Source organism: Myotis myotis, unplaced genomic scaffold, assembly GCF_014108235.1.
Source record: "Myotis myotis isolate mMyoMyo1 unplaced genomic scaffold, mMyoMyo1.p scaffold_m19_p_20, whole genome shotgun sequence".
Classification (NCBI taxonomy): Eukaryota; Metazoa; Chordata; class Mammalia; order Chiroptera; family Vespertilionidae; genus Myotis; species Myotis myotis.
The window spans coordinates 8,207,879-8,223,679 of NW_023416325.1; the positions used below are offsets into that span (position 1 = coordinate 8,207,879).

At 48.0% G+C, this 15,801-nt stretch overlaps 1 protein-coding gene across 8 annotated transcripts in view; it reads left to right on the plus strand.

Annotated features, from left to right (window-relative positions):
• The first annotated feature begins 255 nt into the window (after positions 1-255).
• NFRKB (nuclear factor related to kappaB binding protein) overlaps positions 256-15,801 on the plus strand; it is a 30,301-nt gene continuing 14,755 nt past the window's right edge. For 4 of the 8 annotated variants that reach the window (XR_004974766.1, XM_036353362.1, XM_036353366.1 and 1 more), the window contains exons 1-13: positions 256-366; positions 1,307-1,443; positions 2,575-2,730; positions 4,770-4,971; positions 9,031-9,158; positions 9,813-9,987; positions 10,482-10,619; positions 11,677-11,750; positions 13,022-13,106; positions 13,696-13,876; positions 14,119-14,227; positions 14,648-14,774; positions 15,003-15,068. Coding sequence is in view for 7 of the 8 variants with exons in the window: in XM_036353362.1 (XP_036209255.1) it covers positions 2,596-2,730; positions 4,770-4,971; positions 9,031-9,158; positions 9,813-9,987; positions 10,482-10,619; positions 11,677-11,750; positions 13,022-13,106; positions 13,696-13,876; positions 14,119-14,227; positions 14,648-14,774; positions 15,003-15,068 (1,420 nt within the window). In the remaining variant the exon portion in view is untranslated. The remainder of the gene's footprint in view (positions 367-1,306; positions 1,444-2,574; positions 2,731-4,769; positions 4,972-9,030; positions 9,159-9,812; positions 9,988-10,481; positions 10,620-11,676; positions 11,751-13,021; positions 13,107-13,695; positions 13,877-14,118; positions 14,228-14,647; positions 14,775-15,002; positions 15,069-15,801) is intronic. The other 4 variants (XM_036353367.1, XM_036353364.1, XM_036353365.1 and 1 more) reach the window with 4 other exon arrangements.

The following is a 15,801-nucleotide window of genomic DNA, read 5'->3' on the forward strand; positions in this document are numbered from 1 at the left end:
CTGATTGCAAATTGCATCCTGAGACACAGCGGAGAGAGCGCCTGCCACTCCAGGCCCCGCCCCGCCCCAGGTCCGGCCCCGCCCCTCCCCGCCCCAGTTCCGGCCCCGCCCCAGGTCCCGCTCCGCTTCTCTACCGCCCTGGCCCCGCCCAGAGACACGCCTCCGCAGGCTCCGCCTCACGCAGCCCCGCCCCGACGCCCAAGGCCCCGCCCCTCTAAGACCCGCCCCCGGGATCCAAGGCCCCGCCCCTTCCGCCGCCCGAGTCCAGAGCGTGCACGCATAGAGACGCCTTGCGAGGGCGAGCGCGTCCTGGAGCCCGCGGGCCGAGGATCGCAGCGGGCGACGAGGCCCGCGCTTACGGCCGAGGTGAGGGCGGGCCCCAGGTGGCGACAGGGTTAAGTCGTTGCGGGGGAGCGGAGGGAGGGAGGTGCTGGGGTCTCCGAGGATCGCTGCTCCGGTGGGCATGTGGCGGGGAGCGGGCCTGTGGGAGCTAGCGGCCCGGGTGGGAGGGGGTTAGGGTTGGGGCGGAGGGGCCTGGGCGCCGAGGTGCAGATTGGAAGGGCGGGACCTGGGCCTCGGGCTGGGGCGGGGTTGGCTAGGGGAGGCTTTGCAGGGGGGACGAGGGATCTGGAGCCAGGGGTGGCCCCGGAAGGAGCCTAAGGTTTAGCTTGTTTGGGGGGGGGGGAAGGGGGGGGTCGGTTAGCCCTGGTGCAGGGGAAAGGCCATTGGGAGAGGCCTTCCTGGTCTAGTAAAGAGGTCCAGACGCCGCAAGACTTAGAAATCCTCGGCTTCCGGGGTGCCAGCCCCTGGCAGCTGCCTGCTTTTTGTATTTGGAGAGCCTATTTAGAATGGCAGCAGGGCAAAGGTTGCCCCTGCGTAAGATTCAATGCAGCTCCACGTCCACCGAATTGCAGACACTTGTGCGCAAGTTGGGAAACAGGTGATCCCCCTAAGAGTCAGGTGGGACGCTGGCTTTGCAGCTCTTACCAGCTGCATGTCCGTGCTTTTAAATGAGGACTTGATCCTCAGCATCAGGTTGCTGCTACATTTTTTTTTTCTATTTCAAAGGTTTGTTAAACACATATGTCTTGTGCTTGCTCACCTGCTTCAGTCATTTAGCGCAGGGGATGTTCAGGGTATTGTAATGCACCATGGCTGGCGGGGTACACAGCTGATTGGTTCCACACTAACCCATCCGCTGGGTCTCAGATAAATCTGAAACCTCTTCAAGATAACTGGAAATCATTTAGTGGGGAGGTGCTCGTTTTAATAGTAAATTTACAGGTTTGCCGTTTTATCGTTTGAGAATTTCAGAATGAGAAGTCATTGCATTACTACGTTACGTGACTGCGTTAGGTCACGGAAACTCATCCATCTAGAGATTATTCATTGCAGGAATCCAGGATTGGTCCAACTACCCTTCGTCAATTGACACCTGGTGAGGTAAGATTTGTCCAGAGTCACTGAGATTAGAAGTTTGGTGTTTTGGTTTGTAGTCTGTTGTTTTTGTTTTTTTTTCTTTTTTCTTTCCATTTTACTGTGCTTGTTATTGCTAGCCCGTTTGGTAGGAATAGGAAATAGAGCATGGACTTAGCCAGTGTTCTTCCAGTGATGGAGTTCAAGCTCCTTGTTCCTGAGAGCTTTTTTCAGTCCTGTGGCCATCGCTTTACATGGATTCTAGCCCTCAGCCTTGTGAAATGTTTTAATATGTACTTTTCTAAAGGTGGCCAGCTGTGTTCAGTTATTACAGGAAGGAGAAAAATGGCATTGCATTTACGTGGTTATAAAAATCGGATGGACCGACTGAAGGTGGGTTGGCCTCCACATTACAGGTGGTCACGGTCAGGGTCTTGGAGCCTCTGGAGTTTATTTGGATGAATAAAGCCATCATAAAATGCTCCCTTTTCATGATTTAAATTGGAGGTTTAGATAGGGTGTATTGTGTGTTGTGTTAAGAAATGGCTGTGCAGCCAGGCAGACCTGAGCTTCAGTCCTATCCCTGGGGTTAGGCGAGTTACTTATCTACTTTGTCCTTGTTTTACTGTCTGTAGAATAGATGTAATAACCCCGTCTTTCACAGTTGTAAGAATTAAATGAGATATATGAAAAGCCCTGGCAGCTGGTAGGCCCTCATTAAATAACGTATTGTTAGTGTCTGAGCTTTATTAGTTAGTCTGTGTGAATTTTCTTTTGTGGAAGAACAAAGACTTAATTGCTAAAAAAACCATTGTTAAATTATGTTATAGTGGAGATACTATTGGCCTGGGAAGTCTAGAAGTCTAAATTACGCGCTCTGCTGATCCGTTCAGCGAGTCTCCTTTTGCTTATGTGTAAAGTGAAGTTAGAAAGTCTATAAATTTGGGAGTTAGAAGAGGTCTGATAAATTTGAGAGTTCAGATGAATATGGAGTGGTGGGAGGGAGGGAGAAGAGCTGTTCCCTGTAGTTAGGGATAAGAGTGGATTTGAGATGGAATATTTTCTGGCCACAATATTTTCTGAAGGAGTGTGTCTACCAGGTCCCCCGGATTTCTGCCTTTCTGTCTCAAGGTATGACTGCCTGTTGTGTTTGTCTAGATTCCCTGTGGAACATAAAAAATGGATTCCTTGGACCATATGCTGACGGACCCCCTGGAACTGGGTCCGTGTGGAGACGGCCATGGCGCACGGATTATGGAGGACTGCCTCCTGGGGGACACCAGGGTTAGTCTGCCGGAGGACCTTCTGGAGGATGTGAGTTATGTCATCACCATCTTTTCCTCTCTCAGCTTCCCCGCAGCCACTGTTCTAATCCATTTCAGGCTTGTGCTACCTTCTGTTTCATTTTCTGCACTGCAGCCAGAGTGATCTTTTTTTGTGGAGAGTCTGTTTAATATTCTGATTTAAGGAAGAAATTATTAGCTACATTCTGCATGTTTAATAACTTGATACTATGTTATAAAGCCCTATTTTTAACAAGTTAATTTTCAGTGATGAACAAGAAGTTTTTTAAAGAGGAGGATTATGTGTATGTTTACAATACATGGATTACCCATGTTGTGATTCATGAAACCAAACCCAAACATGCCCTCTCTGGCTATAAGGAGCCAGCTCGTCAGTTATTAGCATGTGCCCTGGAAAAGCATGTCAGCGTGCCATGATCACTTTCACCGGCGGGCGCTGTGATCATCATCGTTACGGTGGCTGCCATTTATTAAGTGCTTAGTATGTGGAAGACTCTAGGTGCTGAAACACCTGTTTTCTCTGTCTTGGTTTATTTTGCATATTTCAAACATAGGTGCAGTGTCATAAAGCTGACATTCATCTGAACATCATCCAGTTTTAGGAGATAATTTCATTTAGTCACATTTGGTTCAGATTTCTCTTTCATAATTCGTCAGACATTTTAGATGAAATTAAAGCCGCCACTCTGCCCTTGTCTTATCCCCTCTCTCACCTGAAGTAACAACCACCGAAGTTGCTATAGATCCTTCCATGTTTCCTTTGCATGCTCTTTCAAGTAAATCTGTGTCCTCCGTCAGCAAACACTTGTTTCATTAAGCACCTACTTTATGCCAGACACTGAGATGCTGGGAATGAAGTGGTGAGCACCAACAGGTTTGCAGGGGAAGATGTTGGACATGGAGCCACGGTGCTTTGGTGCACTCATGCTGAGACAGTTGAGGGTTCCCCATTGCCCAAAGGGCAAAGGCACAAGTACTGAGCATGCTCACAGGTCCCTTGTTCCTCCTGCTGGCTGCTCCCCCTCTCCTTCCCTGTCCTTGTGCCAGCCACATGTTGCCTGAATTTTTTTTGTTCTTGGGTTTTTAACCCTCTTGCCTCAATCTTTTTTTTCTTTTCCTTATCATCCCTCACTGTCTTTAAAAAATACATATTTATTGATTGATTTCAGACAGATAGAGGGAGAGAGCAATAGAAACATCAATGATCAGAGAGAATCATTGATCAGCTGCCTCCTGTGTGCCCCACACTGGGGATTGAGCCCACAACCCGGGCATACGCCCCGCCCGGGAATTGAACCGTGACCTCCTGGTTCATAGGTCGACGCTCAACCACTGAGCCATGCCGGCCGGACATCCCTCACTATCGTAAATGTCACTTCCCCTGGTAGGTGTTCTCTGAAACCTTCAGTCTGGGAGGTGTGCTTCTCCTGTGTGCTCTTAGGTAAACTTCTTAAGCTGCGTCGTAATTGCTTGTGTAATATTTCCCACACCCAGACAATATGTCTGCAGTACTAGTCTGTCTTAGTGCGTAGCACACAGGAGATGTCCAGTATGTGATTGTTGAGCTGAAAATGAGCTCCATCCCGCCGCTTCTCACTCTCAGCAGGTGACCTCGACTCCTCCAGTTCTCTCCTCCCCTGTTAACTTTTTCCTGCCACTCGTCTTCGTCGTCGCTGAACTCGGATGTCTGCCATCATGTCCCCTGCTGGCAGAAATGGTTTCCAGATCGGGGGTCTCTCTACTGAGATTGTTTTCCTCTGGGTTACTCACTGTTGGGTATAAGACTTTGGTTTATACATAGTCTTTACGAATCTCTTAAGTTTTGAGAATTGAGTAAAGATCAGTGGAATTTTAGTTTGTTTAAAAACACTTAAAGCTTGCATGGTGGTGATGGTTGCACGACTGTGAACGTACTTAGTGCTACTGAACCGTACAGTTAAAAATGGATAAAACGGGAAGTTTTATGTCGTACGTATTTACCACTCACACACAGAAAACTTAGAAACCGCTTTCTCTGGGTGACTTTCCTCCTGCTTCCCCTCGTTCCAGCCCGAGATATTCTTCGAGGTGGTCAGCCTCTCCACGTGGCAGGAGGTGTTGAGTGACTCGCAGCGCGCGCACCTCCAGCAGTTCCTGCCCCGCGTCCCTGAGGACAGCGCTGAGCAGCAGAACCAGCTGCTCCTGGCCCTGTTCAGGGGCGAGAACTTCCGCTTCGGGAACCCCCTGCACATTGCCCAGAAGCTCTTCCGAGGTGCGTAGCTCAGCCGGCTTTTGAGAGGAGTGGGAGGCGGGGATGCATTCAGTTATGTGCAGGCCTTCGTTTCAGTCTGTTTGTTTCTATGTACAGACTAGAGGCCTGATGCATGAAATTCGTGCACGAGTAGGCCTTCCTTCCCCCGGCTGCCAGCACCGGCTTCCCTCCGGGACCCGGGCTTCCCTCCGGCCACCTGCAGGCACCTGGGACCTGGGTTTCCCTTGCAGTCCGGCTTCGTCCGGAAGGTTGTCCAGAAGGTCGTCCGGTCTAATTAGCATATTACGCTTTTATTATTATAGATACCAACTCAGTAGACTGGTCTTGTGCAACACTTGGTGCCTACACCATTCCTTTTATGTTAAACTTACATAGGAAATATATAAATCCTAAGTGTATTGCTCAATGATTGGTTAGAATATGAACTCAGCTGTGTAAAACAGCCACCCAGATCAAGAAATAAAACATCACCAACATTGCCCTGGCCGGTGTGACTCAGTAGTTAGAGTGTCAGCCCGAGCCCTAAAGGGTCATAAGTTCGATTTTTGGTCAAGGGCATGTGCCTGGGTTGCAGGTTGATCCCCAGCCTCGGTTGGGCACTTGCGGGGGGCAACCAGTTGATGTTTTTCTCTCTCTTTCTCTCCCCTCCCTCCCTTCCACTTCCTAAAAATCAATGGAAAAAATACCCTTGGGTGAGGATTAACAAAAATAAATAAAAATACCAAGATCTTATAGGCACCTTTATGACTAGTCTTTAAGTAATTTTTAGTAATAGTTTACCATTTGCATTATTATATATATGTATGTGTGTGTTTGAATTACATACACTTCTCTGCAGAAAGCGTGATACTACTGCCAACCCCTTTAGCATCTATGTATCTCTTAACAAGGGCATTCTCTCACATGATCACAGTCCTGTTATCACACCCAAGACATTGTACATTGAGCAAAAAATTTATCACAGGGTATCCCACATGCAAATTGTCTCAGTTCCCAATTGGCCTTTATAGTTGCCTCTTAAATCCAGGACCAATTCAAGGTTCATGCCTTGTGTTTGGATCTCATGTTTGCTTCCTGAATCAAGGGCCCTCTGCCTTTTTCCTGCCTTGTCTTTGAAAACACTAACGGTTTTTGAAGAGCCTAGGACACTTGACTTGTAAAACATCCTGTTTTCTGGGGAATTGTCTTCTTGTTTTCTCATGATTAGGTTTGGATTAAACATTTTGCCGAGAACGCTCTATGGGAAATGTTATTTCTTCCCACTGTCATCTCAGAAGTCAGGTGATGTCTGCTTTTCCGTTGTTGGTGATGCCGTGTGTGAGCCCTTGTTTAAGGGATGTCTGCCAGACCTACTGATTGTAAGGGACCTTTATTCATTATATAAGAAGCAATCTGTGGGGTGATGCTTTGGGACCACGGGATACTCTTTTTTTTTTTTTCTTTTAAAACAATATATATTTATTATAGAGAAATTAGAAATATAGATAATCAAGGGAGAAAATAAAATCACTTTTAATCCTGCCACCCAGACATAACCGTATTTAATGTTATGTGAACAACATAGAGAAATGGAAATGCTTTTTTGGGGAGGGGGTGGGGGGAGGTGTTTTTATTTTTATTTTTTTTCGGGACCGCATGATACTCCTTATTTCCCAAAAGCCCTTGTTTTACTCTGGTTTTAGCACCCAATAATGATTCTTTCCTGGATCAATCATTACATTGGGGATTGTAAGATGCTTTGGAGCTGCTCTAAGTCACAGTTTTCTCTCTGTCCTGTAGAGGGGAGCAGAGGAAGCCCCTTCTGCTCCCCCTTGCTGGGGTGAGGCTGCTTGGCAGGAGGCCCTGAAAGGGCAGTGCGTCTCCTGGGGTTTTGTTGAACTGACTCACTTGACAGCTGAGAAGCCTGGCGGGAACAGGCTTGTTCAGACCTTCCATTACCTTAAGGCAGCGGTTCTCAACCTGTGGGTCGCGACCCCTTTGGGGGTCGAACGCCCTTTCACAGGGGTCGCCTAAGACCATCGGAAAACACATATATAATTACATGTTGTTTCTGTGATTAATCACTATGCTTTAATTATGTTCAGTTTGTAACAATGAAAATACATCCTGCATATCAGATATTTACATGACGATTCATAACAGTAGCAAAATTACAGTTATGAAGTAGCAACGAAAATAATTTTATGGTCGGGGGTCACCACAACATGAGGAGCTGTATTAAAGGGTCGCGGCATTAGGGAGGTTGAGAACCATTGCTTTAAGGGCTTAAGGCTCGCGCTCTCTCCTTAGGTGGGTTGTTTGTGTGAGGAGTTCTCCTCTGTGGTTGGCAGAGGTTTACTTCACTGAAACCCGGGGCCTCCGTGGGAGCTGCTTGGTTTTAGAGGGTCAAGTCAGGGACCTGTGTAATGTTACCACTGTCTATTTTGCTGTCAAGTTTTCCCCCAAAACAGTAGGATGGGCTGGTATGGTGCTCAGTGGCTCCCCTCTCCTTGCTCTGCTTCCTGCCCCAGCAGGTCTGAGCTTTCTCCTTCAAAAACGTATCCCACGTCTCTCTTGCTTCCATTCACTTAACCACTATTTACCGATCGGCTACTTTGTGCCAGGCATTCTTTGTGGTTTGGAGATAGAGTAATGACCTTACATTCGAATAGAGAAAAATAGGTGACAAATAAGCAAATACTTACTGGCTTAAGTGCTACAAAGAATAAGAAAGGGTAATGTGCCCTAACCGGTTTGGCTCAGTGGATAGAGCATCGGCCTGCGGACTGAAAGTTCCCAGACTCGGTTCCGGTCAAGGGCATATACTTTGGTTGTGGGCACATCCCCAGTAGGAGGTGTGCAGAAGGCAGCTGATCGATGTTTCTCTCTCATTGATGTTTCTAACTCTATCCCTCTCCCTTCCTCTCTGTAAAAAATCAATAAGATATATTAAAATAAAAGAAAGGGTAATGGGACTAGAGTGCTGGGCAGGAGCTGTTTTAGGTTTGGGCAAGGCTTCTCCAGGGCGGTGACACGTGAACAGAAACTTTATGAAGGGAGGAAGAGCAAGCCATGAAAATATTGGTGTTAATAGGAAGCATTGCAGGCAGGTGAGCTTTAGATACAAAAGCCTTAAGAAAGTAGGTATGTTGCCTGTTCAGGAAACAGCATGGAGGCCAGTGGGGTGGGGTAGAGTGAGCAAAAGGGGGACTGGTTGACGGTGAGGCCACAGGTGGCATGAGACAGGCCATGAAGGGCCGTATAGGCCATCTGTAGGGTCTCGGCTTTTACTGAATGTGGAGGGAGACCGTGGGACCAAGTCACCATCCTCACACCTAGACCACTACAGTCGTTTTTCTTTCACTCTTGCTCCCAGCCATGTCATTCTTCTGCTTTAAACCTTCATTGCATTTAGGATAAAATCCACGCGTGACCTAAAAGCTTCTGTGGTCTGATCTCGGGTCACCTTCCCAGGTCATTTCGTGCCGCTCTCAGCTGCCACCTACTCTGCTTTAGTCTTCAGACATTTCCGTACGCCCCCTACTGGGGATTGAACCCACAACCTGGGCATGAGTCCTGACTGGGAGTCGAACCGTCAACCTTTCAGTGTATGGGACAACACCCAACCAACTTAGCCACACCAGCCAGGCATATATTCCTCCCAGTTTCTCATTTTGAAAACTTGTAAGCATATAGAAAAGTTGAAAAATAATATAACGAACATTCACGTAACGTTCATCTGTATTTATCAGTTGTTGATATTTTCCTGCGTTTGCTTTAATCCGGCTTCAGTTTATGCGTCATTCCTTAGAGATCCCTTTCCTGATTGAATCTCCTTACCCTTCAGTTCTCTGGAGTTAACTTCCTTATAGTACTTGAGAGAGTTGACTGTTACGTATCTGTTTAGCTGTTGATTTGCTGTCTCTCCCGCGGGACTGTAAGGCTCCACATACACAAAGGTTTTTCTCCTCCCCCGCCCCCAATACCGTATATCCCAGTTTAGTGGAGTTGACCGCATTTTCAGCACACATTAAATATTTGCTGACTGATGTATATGTACTGTACCTCTGTTCCTTTAAGATGGACACTTCAACCCTGAGGTGGTCAAGTATCGGCAGCTATGCTTCAAGTCACAGTACAAGCGGTACCTCAGCTCCCAGCAGCAGTATTTCCACCGGCTGCTGAAGCAGATTCTGGCTTCCCGGAGTGTAAGTGAGAACTGGAAGTAAAACGGGCAGTGAACGCACAGGTTTCATGACCTCAAGAAGTGGCTCAGGTGTAAAATACGAAAGATCCCACTAAAGAAAAAAAAATGCTACCAGTTAAGCTATGATACAATTAAGCTATAGTATTCTTTCTTCTGTTCAACTTTAAGATGTACCCCGATTTCAGAGATGTTAAAACAGGGGAAAAGGTGCCTCTTAAAATGGATGACATATTGTAGCTCCAGTATATACCACGATAAATAAACGGCTCTCAGCTCCATCCTGGCTCATTCAGGGAACCAGGCTGCTCTAGGGGAGGAGTGTGGGATACTCGGGCCTCTGAGAGGCTTGAGGGGTATGCAGTGCGCCAACCTCAGTGCGCCCGGGCTGGACCAGTCTGCTAATTCTTCGAGACAGTTCTGGCTTTCAGTGGTTTAAGCTTCAGTATGGAAATATTTGGGTCTTTAGTGTAATGAGTATTCGCCATGTAATAATCAAAATAGGCTGTTTTTATTGGGCATAATCACATACACATCATTTTTGTAACCTGGAGGGAAGGAATGGAACTTATTAACCAATGAAGAGCAGAGAATGTAGACTTAGAGAAGGTACCAGAACAAGCTTCAGCGCTGACGTGCTCCCGTCTGGCCTTCCTAGGACCTCCTGGAAATGGCCCGTCGGAGCGGCCCGGCCCTTTCCTTCCGGCAGAAGCGCCCTTCCCCGTCCCGCACCCCCGAGGAGCGGGAGTGGCGCACCCAGCAACGCTACCTGAAGGTCTTGAGGGAAGTGAAGGAGGAGTGCGGTGACACGGCCCTGTCGTCCGATGAAGAGGGTGAGTGTCCGGGGCACTGGGAGTGGCTGAGGTGCTGGATCTACTCCAGCAGCTTGTGTGGTTGGAGCCAGCGGTAGCCATTTATCTCCCCAGCAAAGAAGCCGTCCCCTTGTCTGTCGGGGGGGTGGGCGTTCCTGTTAGGTGGGGCGTGACTGCCTATCGTTTTTACCTGTGATGGGTACTTGGCACTGGTTTAGGTGAGCTGGGCCCCTGCATGGCAGGGCTCTCCGCAGTGGGCCTGTCTGGTCCCCGTGTGCCCCTTGAGAGAACTGCTTTTCCCCCCACAGGAGAGTAGTAGTGGCTGTTGGCCTGCTGCAGTGCGACCCATCACTGGTGAAGTCTCTTCCCGGAAGAGCCGTTTAAATGGCCTCAGTGCTCCAGCTCACCTGGGGAAGGGTCAGGAAGGAATGGTGGAACCCTGGCCTCCCTGTTGTTGGCTTGCCCTTGTTGAACCCAAATGGCCACTTACCCAATCTCCCTATTGGAGTCCACAGCCACGTGGGATTTACGAGAAACATTTTCTTTTGAAGATCTCAGCTCATGGCTCCCGAGCTCCCCAGCGCGCTCTCCTAGCCCCGCGGTGCCCCTGCGGGTGGTGCCCACGCTGTCTACCACAGACATGAAAACTGCAGGTGAGGACTCGGCGGCGGCTGCTGCATTCTGGGAAATGTGCAGGTAGATTGGAGGACTCCCTTGGAGGGAGGTGGGGGCCAGATTCTTACCTGCCAGGAAAGCAAAGCAGTGTTCCTTAGAATTGGAGACGTTTTTGGGTACAATTCCACTTTTTTACAAGTAGGTAGGCCTGCCTTCCTTTGCTTTGGAATTTTTTCTTAGGAGCGGATCAGCTGGTATTTTGGGCTGAAGCAGAATCTTAAAATAGCAGCACTAAGGGACATTTCAATGATAGAATGAAAGGGGCAACCAGGGCCATGGCAGTTTCTCAGAACATTGGTGAAATTAGAGAAGGACTTATTTTTAATATGTGTTTATTGATTTGAGAAAGAGAGGAAGGGGGAGAGAGAGGGACATCGGTGTGAGAGAGAAACACTGGTTGGTGGCCGCCTGCATGCACCCTGACCGGGGATCAAGCCCGCCACCTGGGTATTTGCCCTGACCGGAATTGAACCGGTGACCTTTAGGTGCACAGGATGACACTCAACCAACTGAGCCACACCGGCCAGGGCAGAGAAGAATTTTAATTGGGATAGGAATCAAAGAAGAATGTTAAGAACCTTGAACGTGTTTTAGGAGCAGCTAAGTAAATGAGGTCATGGTTATTGACCAATGCAGGGGTCCTTAAACTACGGCCTGCGGGCCACATGCAAATACAAATATCGTATTTGTTCCCGTTTTGTTTTTTCACTTCAAAATAAGATATGTGCAGTGTGCATAGGAATTTGTTCATAGTTTTTTTTTAAACTATAGTCCGGCCCTCCAACGGTCTGAGGGACAGTGAACTGGCCCCCTGTTTAAAAAGTTTGAGGACCCCCTGGACCAATGTATAGAAAAACTGAAGAGTTGACCCTGCAACGGTTTCAAGACCGATGGTACTTGTAGTACACAGCCCACAGGAGGGAGGCTCAGAGAAATACCTTAGTTTTGAATATCACAGGTGACCAGAAAGATTTAAATGTCAGCATCACCTGGTGAATAACCCTAGTGCATGTGGTTTGGTTCATTTCCTCTCAGATAAGATAGAACTGGGGGACAGTGACCTGAAGATCATGCTAAAGAAGCACCATGAGAAGCGGAAACATCAGCCGGTAAGAGTGGGGCCCGGGTGTGTGCTCATTAGCGGTCTTCAATGGCAGGTCTCCGGATTGGCTATTGTGAGGAACATACAGGTGGTCACCACCTTATTTCTGCTTCCTTTCCTTATCGTTAGAGGGCAGGACAACTATAGACGCTAGTTAACACGAAAGGTATGAGGAGACACGGGCTTTGACTATTTTTATTTATTTATATTTTTATTGATTTCAGAGAGGAAGGGAAAGGGTGAGAGAGAGAGAAACGTCAGTGATGAGAGAGAGAATCATTGATTGGCTGCCTCCTGCATGCCCCCTGTTTCAGATCAAGCCTGCAGCCTATGCATGTGCCCTTGACCGGAATTGGACATGGGACCCTTCAGTCCAGCGCTCTATCCACTGAGCCAAACCAGCGAGGGCCGTGCTTTGACTTTATATAAGGCACTCGGACAATAGTGTCTGATTTAATCTTTGCTTAAGACCGGTGTTGAATCATAGCCATTTTACCAGTGCTTACAGGGTCGGGAGCTTGCTCTTGGCCCCACAGCTACTCAGCGGCTGAGCCAAGGTCAGATCCTGTGCTCTGCCCGCTCTTGCCTGTTTCTAAGCTCCACCGAATCCAGGTGATGCCAGTGCAGCCACGCCAGAGAGCACAGTAGGAAGAGGAGGCAGTTCACCTAAGGCAGGTGGCGAGATGGGGAGACTCCCACAGTGGAAGTCAGAACTGACTGTCTTCCCCACCTGCTCTGTGATCTTGGGCAAGTCCCTTACCTTCTCTGAGTCCCATTTTCAGACTGTAAAACGGGTGGGGAATGTTGGGCCCTGGGGCCATATAAGGCCCACAAAATCATTTGGTCTGGCTCTGCCAAGGCATTAATTAGGGGTGAGTTATTAAATGTTTGACCAAATACGGCAGCCTAATTTTTAAATTGCTAATTTTGTATGGCCCACGAATGAGGTTCTAAATATCCAAAAGGCCCTTGGCAGAAAAAATGTTCCCCACCCGTGCTGTAAAATATGATCTTTAACAAGACTATTTGAAGAGCACGCAAGGTGAGGAATGCGAGAGAGCTTTATAAACTGCAAATGCCGTACAATAGAAAGATTGGCCCTGGGTTCTCCTATGCCTCGTTATAAAGAGCAGTTTTTATGTTTATAGTTTTAATTCAGCATGCTTTTCTTAGGTTGCAGGTAGCATCTATTTATCTGTTAGGTAAATTGCCGAAACCCCAAGCAGTTTTGGCTCCCTATTTGGGTCTCCATAACAAATCTCTGGGTGTCGCATCTAGGATCACCCGGACCTTTTGACAGGGGACCTGACTCTCAATGACATCATGACTCGTGTCAACGCTGGCAGGAAAGGCTCTCTAGCAGGTAAGTGAGCAGCCATCATCTGGCCGCGCTGCTAAATTCCGTGAACCCGTGTACATGTCGAAAAATAGAGAAATCACAGTTTTCTTCTTGCTGATAACCTTTTTTGGTTATTTCCTCTAGTGCAGCAGTTCTCAACCTGTGGGTCGCGACCCCTTTGGGGGTCGAAGGACCCTTTCACAGGGGTCATGTAAGACCATTGGAAAACACATATATAATTACATATTGTTTTTGTGATTAATCACTATGCTTTAATTATGTTCAATTTGTAACAATGAAATTGGGGGTCACCACAACATGAGGAACTGTATGAAAGGGTCGCGGCATTAGGAAGGTTGAGAACCACTGCTCTAGTGGATTTATAGGTGGAAAGTGAATATAGAATCAGAACAACAGATCATCGATGCCTGAATAACTGTTAAAGTTAATTTGTAAATCACTCTTGGGGTTTGGTAAACAAACCTGAATGTCTCGTTTTTGAGACTCTTCTTTCTTTGGCTGGTGGGCCTGAGAAAATAAAGGCAGATGAGACCCCCGCACTCCCGGATGTAGAAAATGCACTTCTATGATTTGTGTTGCCTTTTCTTCGCAGCCCTATATGACTTGGCTGTCCTTAAAAAAAAGGTTAAGGAAAAAGAGGAACGGAAGAAGAAGAAAATAAAAGTGATCAAATCAGAAGCAGAGGACTTGGCTGAGCCCTTAAGCGGGACGGAAGGGATCCCGCCCCTCTCACAGGCTCCGTCTCCGCTGGCAGTGCCTGCCATCAAGGAGGAGTAAGTGACCCACAGAGCTGACCGCGCGGGCGGAGGACGAGGCTGAAGGGTGACCGGTACCGGTGCTGGGGGTGGCCTGGTTGGTGTTGAACCATAAGCCCAGGGTCCCGGGGTTCTCCTCGAGCAAGTGCATAGTGTGGCCTTTGAACTCTTTTGTGATTGACAGAAGGCTTGGAGGGCTTAACCCACCTGGGGATGTGTTCTTGGTCCTTTTCGTTCTTATATTTTTCCTCCTCCATTAGGCCTCTGGAAGACCTCAAGCCTTGCCTGGGAATCAATGAAATCTCTTCCAGCTTCTTCTCTCTCCTCCTCGAGATCTTGCTGCTGGAGGGGCAGTCTAGCCTTCCTGTGGTAAGAGTTGTGGGAAAGTCAGATTGAATCAGAGTTTTCAAATCGTAGAAAATCACAATGTTCTGTAGCAGGGGTGGGGAACCTTTTTTTTTTTGCCAAGTGCCATTTGGATATTTATAACATACAAAATTATCAACTTAAAAGTAGCCTGCTCTATTTGGTCTAGCATTTAATTAACTCACCCTAATGCCTTGGCAGGGCCAGGCCTAATGATTTCTCGGGCCTTAGACAGCCCGTGGTCTGGACGTTCCCCACCCCGGTCTGCAGCTTGAGAAGAGCTCTGGGTCGCTCCCAGAGCCCTGCGGCTGCCTTGCTATGTGGCGTGGGCAGACTGGACAGATCCACCCAGCTTGCTGTGGCCGTCTTGGGGTGGCTGGTATCTTACAGGACCCTGACTGTTCTGCCTTTGCTTTCCTGCAGCTGGAGGAGCGGGTTTTGGATTGGCAGTCCTCTCCGGCCAGCTCCCTCAATAGCTGGTTCTCTGCAGCCCCCAACTGGGCGGAGCTGGTGCTGCCAGCCCTGCAGTATCTTGCTGGAGAAAGCCGTGGTAAGGTGCTTTTTTCTGGAGGGTCAGTGTTCCCCCCCGGCCCCCTTTGTCTGATTAATTCTCATAGTGAATTGCAGCTTTACTGGCTGAACCATCATGGCTTTGCGCAGTGCGGCCTTGGAGGCCTGATTCTGTGAAACTCAGGGACTCAGGGACTCAGGGACAGTCACTATTCTGAGTTTCGCACTCTGACCTGTGTGGCTTGTTCATGGAATCCATTTCTTGCAGCCGTGCCTTCCAGTTTCTCTCCATTTGTTGAGTTCAAGGAGAAAACCCAGCAGTGGAAATTGCTTGGTAAGTGATTCCTATGACCTACCCGTGACACTAGGTCTTCGTTCTCTATTTCCTCCCCTCAGCTTCCTTTGCCTTCCAGTCCGTAAAGGGCAGTGTTAAATCTTATGCTGTTCAGTAGAAGACTCCTTCGGGGGATCCCTTTTGTACTCGGGGTCCAAATTTCACTCCCTCCACCCCCTCCAGTGGATTTGGGCTCACAGGCTGGGGTGGAATAGCCCTTCTATTACGATGCATTCTGGTGCTGACCAAATTTAAATGCGTTTATATTAATTGTACTTATGGTTTTAGGTCAATTTGTAATAATGTAGTTATTTTTCTTTCCTAAAACTGGGACTTGGCTATGGAGGATAATGTGCAGCAAGATGCCAGGCAGCTCCGAATAAGCTGCTTTTAAGGCACGGGGCCCTTGCTTTTGTTTTAAGTTTATAAAGTTCCACTTACTGTGTAAGCTGTGTAGCGTGCCCCTGAAGTAACTTGGTGACTGTTACCTGGTGATGGTGATGAGGAAAATCAGTGTTGGTTTCATGTTGATATCCATGAACCTTTCTTTCTCTTTACTCTCTTTCACAGTCTATGAGGATATATATGGAGAGATGCAGTCGATCCATCCGTTACATTTGTTCAGCTTCTAGGCATCAGGCACTGTGTCAGGTGCTAGGGGGTATAATGGTTTGCAACAGTGATGGCGAACCTATGACATGCATGTCAGAGGTGACACGTGAACTCATTTTTT